At 57.3% G+C, this 6,071-nt stretch overlaps 1 protein-coding gene across 1 annotated transcript; it reads left to right on the plus strand.

Moving 5' to 3' along the window:
- Positions 1-664: 664 nt before the first annotated feature.
- Positions 665-2,953, plus strand: B0T15DRAFT_483234 (uncharacterized protein; the record flags this gene model as incomplete). Its single annotated transcript, XM_062866148.1, has 2 exons — positions 665-1,101; positions 1,225-2,953. The coding sequence occupies 2 exons, from the start codon at positions 665-667 to the stop codon at positions 2,951-2,953; spliced, it is 2,166 nt and encodes a 721-aa protein (XP_062724393.1).
- Between the last annotated feature and the right edge of the window lie 3,118 nt (positions 2,954-6,071).

Consider the following 6,071-nt stretch of genomic DNA (forward strand, 5'->3'; position numbering starts at 1 on the left):
TCTAGGCTCTTTGTTATTGTTCCGGCCCACGTGCGGCCTTCGCAAAGCGTCTCCGGGTCGATATAGAAGAGGGCTCCTCCGCTTCATACCACCTAGCACTGTTTTAATCAGTTCCCCTATGACAACTGTGGTTGAAGATGATCCATGCCTCACGTTGTTGTAGGATCCGGTAATCACAGCAATCACAGGCGTCAACATTCCTCCGGAAAACTTAGCGTCGTCGGAGCCTGATTTCGCGCCAAGGCATTCATCATCAAATGCCCACCCTGCCGGAGACTCCAAGGATACCTATCTTCGACAAATTCGACATGCACTAGACATCAACTGCACTGGCAGAAGCTCTGAGCCGTCGTGATCACAGCAATCACTGTATAACGGCCCCGCACCTCCATACCTACCTAGGTAGTTAGCTCTCAACTGCCGGTCCGCGTCCGCAGCTAGGGTCCAGTAACCTTCGCGCATCGAAACGTTAGCGGCTAGCACAGGGCGACAGGGCCCCCGGTCAGTGCCCAACGGTAGCGAGCGGCAGGCTGCGGAGAGCAGTGGACTGAAGCTGCATCATCCCCGTTCGCCCCACCGCTTTCACCTCGCGCATCCTCTTCTTCCTCCGCGCGCGCTTGCCCCTCCATCTGTCATGGGCATCGCCACCGCAGTCCTGGGCACAATGAAGTTCTTCAGAAGGAAGGACAAGCGGAAGAACGACGGCGGCAGTGGTCCGGGCCGGATGCCAGGTTTTGGCAGCAGCACGAATAGCAAGCACGCGACTCCGGTGTACGGCGGGTACGGCCTCGGCGATTCCCGCCCCGACAGCTATCGGCCCTTCGGGTCCCCTCCCTCCGGATCCCAGGACCCGAGGACGTACGCGCAGTCCGGCCACTTCCAACCCAGCCCAAGTCACGCTTCTGCCGCAGCGCTCGCCCAGCTCCCGACAGCCATTCTTGAGCGCATTTTCGCCTTCGTTTGCCCCCACAGTCGCGACGAGAGCTATGAGACCTGTGAACAGAGCTCGGTCGAGGATGGCTGTATGCTGTGCGACCTGCGTGACCTCGCACACTGTGTGGCGGTCTGCAGGAAGTGGAAGGGGGAGGCTGTCAAGCTGCTGTATGTCAGACCTCGCCGCCTCCTCATTACCCGTGTCTCAGCCTCCCCTGTTTGCCTCTCGGCAAGGGCCGGCAACCCTCTCCTCCCAGTGGCAGCCCGCTGACCAAGCTCTTGGCCCCGCAGATACCACAGCATCCGCATTGACAGCGTTCACTACTGCGTTCTCGAAGCTATTCTGGCCGAGCGCCGGAAGCGGCGGTCTTTCTTCGACCGCAATGGCCAGCCCGAGGACCCGGCGCAGGCCCGGCTGAAACTGCTCTGCCGCACGCTCCGCGAAGACCCCGTGCGCCGCGGCCGGCTTGTCCAGTTCCTCAAGATGCCGTACATGCTGCGCGAATCTTGCCAGGCAGACTTGGCGCGGACGATAGCCGTGACGCCAAACCTGCGTTACGTGGACCTTCCTGAGGGTCTCTTCACCGATGACCCCTCGTTCGTGACGCTGCGGCTGGAGGTGCAGGCGCGCTGCCTCGAGCTGCGCAAGATGACGTACATGGGGGGCTCTGAGAACAGTCTGCAAGCTCTGGCGACGGGCAGAGTGTGGACCCAGCTGGAGGTGCTCGAACTGATCCGGATAGAAATGGAGCCCACCATGCTGCGACAAGTGCTGGCCTATCTCGGCAACCTGCGGGCGCTCAAAGTCAGCCGGACGGCATCCTTTAGCGACGAGACGCTGGCATGGAATGAGATGATGCCGCCGTTCCCGCCCCTGGAGGAGTTTATCCTCACCGATGTCCCCAACGTCACATCCGAGGGGCTCAAGGCATGGTTAATACTTCCGGAGGCGCGGCAGTCACTGAGGGTGCTTACATTGAGCGGGACTGGCGTGCGGCCTTGGACTCTGCAGGAACTCCTGGCCTATGTCCCGGGGCTCAAGCATCTGTCCATCATTGACAGCGTGTCGGCGACCATGCCCGCCGCCGCCGGCTCACACAACATCCCACCACTCTCCTCCGCCAGCCTCGAATCCCTACATTTTGAGATCACCGCAGCGCCATCCACGCCGAAATACTCGAGCGTCACGGCGAGCTATTACAACTACCTCGCTGGCTCTCTGCTCTCAGGCGGCCTGCCCAACCTCCGTGCCGTCTATGTCCGAGACCCCAACTTCCCCGACCTCCTCCTCGGCCTGCCCCCGCCCGCCCCCGCCTTCGCCGAAGGCCGTCATGCCCGCCCAGCAAGCAGTGGCTCGACCTCGCCTTTCTCCCCGCACAAACTCTCCCCGGGATATCCAGGCGGGGGTGGTCCGTTGTCACCCCCCTCAGCCCCCTTTGCCGGCGGTCTAGGCCACCGCCCGCAGGGCTCCCTTTCCTCCCTGAACGGCGTCTTCAGCCCCGGCTCCGGGCTCGGTGTCAACTCTAACACGACCCCGTACTCAAACCCGCGCTTCAGCAGCAACAACCCCTTCGCCTCGCTCGCTTCCCCCACCGCCGCCTCACAACCGCAAGGTAACTTCCTGAACCTCCCCGCCAAGCTGGAGGTCTTCACCAAGGGCGATGACGACACCCTCGGCTGGTCATCCCTGCAGCTCGGGGGACGGCACGGGTCCGGAGGTGGCGGCGGCGAGCGCCCGCTCAGCAGCTACGGGCTTGGCGCCGACGTCCTGGGCGGGAGTGCGGCCGGGTGGAGTAGCGGGGCCGGCGCGAGACGTAGCGTGCTTGTCGGCGGTGCGGGGGCCGGGGGTGGATTCCTGGCGGTGCCTAGTGAGGGCTCAACTCCGAGGGGGGCATTCAGGGGGAGGAATAACTCGTCTGTCTCGGTCGGCGGGTTTAGTAGTGGAGGAGAGGATGAGTGGCCGCGGCCGAAGAGCTCGGCGGGCGAGAAGAAGAGGGAGCGGTTGGACCTGTGGCGGTGATGATCCTGATAAGAAGGGGGGTTTGTTGTTCACGGTTAAAGGGGCGCGAGTGGAGATATAAGGTGCCATGGCTGCGCGACTAACTTCTACGAGATAGAAGTTGCGTTGTTTGACTTCTGATGAAGGGTTGGGGGATCGGAGGGTTTGCGCAGTGCAAAGGTTGGAGCCAAGAGGGAGGGAGGGAGGGAGGGAAGGAGCCTGGAATTTTGTTCGTTTTATATTGAGTCTTCCGTTATTGATGGGAGGCGGGATTACACTGTAGGTTAGACGCGTTTCATGTAGTATACCCCGGATCTGCTGTATATGTTGGAGTACATCCATGACACCTACTTACCAGTAGGTGGCGTGCAAAAGCTGAACCAGTCAACTTGTGCTCTTTAACTTGCGTGGTATGTGAAACAGGTGGGTTGACCCAGATCCAAGGCAATGCTGGGGTAGGTAACGTTCGCGGGGGGGTGGGGGGGTTCGATGCAAGAGATCGATTGGCTTCACCTGACCTAGCGGCTCTCATGGAGATGGTACTCCTCTAAAGCCTCAAGAAGAGCCGGACGGATCCCGAGATCCCTCTTCGGATGGACGGACATCGTAGAGTTGCAGCCTCTGTTATAGCTCACAGAGCATATTTCAAGGAAGGCAGTGAACGTAGTGAACGCAGCCTCTGTCCCGGTATAGATCAGGGACCGATTCAGAGAATTTGCATATTGGATGGCCATTCCACCCCCAAGGCGGTAATGATAGCCGGTTTACATCAGACAACGAGGCCAGCCTCAAAAGACTTGACTTCCCTCCTGCTACAAACGGAGAGTGAGCTGGCGGGTTGATGTTCGCCCTCACTGGGCGGTCTCAGACATCTACGTCACCCAGCGATATAGCAAGCAATATATTGACTTGCACGTTGTTGGAGTACCCAAGCACATCACTATACACTTCATTTCTCCAGTTGCCAGACTAATCAGATGGCTCTCCTGTTGTTGAGTGAGTATAGGGGTGTCATGCCCTGCGCCGTTGCCACACCATGCTTGGTCGGCACTGCATAGCTGACTCGTCATTAATGGTCCTCCCCGGGTGTGTCGCGACGCGGAAACGGCGCTCAGTTGAGTTGGGGACGGCCAGTCTGTCGAGCCCTGGCCGGGTTCAAGTCCCACTGGACTCAAGGTATCAGATATACTGGTGTATGTACTGTAACCGCACCAGAGAAGTGTGGAGGTGCTGGCAATTCTGTGCTAATTTTACACCGCGTAGCATACAGTAAGGAACCATAGCCGTCGGCGGAGCTAAGGTGCCTACCTAGGTACGGTAGCTTACATATGCGGACCCAAGGCGGAGGTCAAAATAGGCACACGGGAGAGCTTATTCGGCGGGTCTGCGGCACAGTCGGTTGATCTTCCGCTATGGCTTACACGTAGTTGTATGTCACATACAGAAGAGAGTCTGGTCTGAAAACAGTTAACCACCGAAGGATATCAAAAGGCAGCTCCATGAAGAAAGGAGCAAGCCGTATAGGTGACTCGATGTGGACCATGCGTTCTGGTAGCGTTACCCTTGCACAACCTCGTAAGATACCAACGGCATACAGTGCCATATGCATCACGATGTCTGATCTGTGCAACACCAAAGGGCACCACGACTATGGACCCGGAACGGGAAACGGCCGGTGGTATTGTACCATATTCGGACGCATGCAAGATCGGGCGGTGTCTAACCCATCATCGGACGGCTCCAGGACTAGTACTCATGTTGGCTCTCGTGGCTTTGGCTCCTGACGGAGCAATGGTTCGTCCTCTGACGTTGCTCAGCCTAGTCAGCCCCAGCACGTTGGACGCACAACAGCTGCACTTCTCCACAGAGCACTGGTAGTGTAGGGTTGGAACCAGTTTTCCTGTGCCGCACCCAGCCGTCGGGATTTGTTAGCTCCTTTGCAAGTCCTTCCATCCTCTCGAGGGCTGTCCTCTTGATTGATTTTATCTACATCCCTTTCGCCTGCACCGGGGATGGACATCTGGCCTCCCTGGATTCTCCGTGGGCAGATCGAGGAAGCAGGTGACACACAGATCTTGATATGGATCAGCCGTGATGTGGAGAGGTCAATTGGAACGAACATTTTTAGAAAGGTGCGCTAATCCATAACAGGTTAGTCAGCTAAGACCCTGAGCTGCTCAGGGAGCTTGGACCAAGCCATCTTGTCTGCAACCCTCTATGCCCATGACGCAATGCGGACAATGTGCGAGAAACCGTAACTTACGGTAGGGGACTTATCAGACTCCTTGATTAATTGAATGCATCAACTCCTTGGTTCGGGTTTAACTACAGTAGACCACGCAGGTAAGCATGGAAGAACGGAGCCGAATGATGGGTTGACATCACTTAACAGCTCGCACAGTCCTGGAATTTTGCTCCTATTCCACTCTAGGCATGCCGTCTCCGTTTACCTAACGAAGCTTACGGTGACACCTGGGCGCGGATTCCGTCGTACGTACGGAGTAACTAATTATTACTCGTGAGTCCGTTGAAGCATCTGAGATGTCGGGTGGCTGTTCCGAGCTCTCCTACATGCGGGAACCAAGAACACTCTCAGACCGAAGCATGCAGCCCTTCACTCCTATCACCGATCAGGACGGCAAATGAATGGCTTTTAACTAACTAGCACCACGCATACTCAAGATGGTTGTCGACCGACAGAGTCTCAAGATCCGCCGGGAGTAAATTAGACAAAACGGAGTGCACGGGACACTTTGTACAAGCCAAGGTTAACTATACGAATTCGCTGATAGGCCTCTACGCAGCTACAATGCGTGGCTTATTAGGGATAATTTACACTCAAGCTCGTGTCGTGATCTAACCCCCCAGGGTACGACAAAACGGAGAATATGGTCCAGCTATTGTGCGCAATGCCTGCAGCCTTGGCTGTTCGGGGATACACACTGCTGGATAGTGTCCAACTTTTAGTTATCGTCGAGGTAATGAGCAGATGAAACAGCGGGAGTTGAAGATCCGATCGTGGGTAACGGTCAAGATTCTGGAGAGAGCTTCGGTCACTCTTGGCTGAAAGTTCCTGAGTGGTTTGCATATGAGGCGGCGCCAGTGCCGCCACAACCTTCATCGCCTTAGCACGCGCAGT

The sequence above is a fragment of the Chaetomium strumarium genome (genome assembly GCF_033439665.1).
Source record: "Chaetomium strumarium strain CBS 333.67 chromosome Unknown B0T15scaffold_2, whole genome shotgun sequence".
Classification (NCBI taxonomy): Eukaryota; Fungi; Ascomycota; class Sordariomycetes; order Sordariales; family Chaetomiaceae; genus Chaetomium; species Chaetomium strumarium.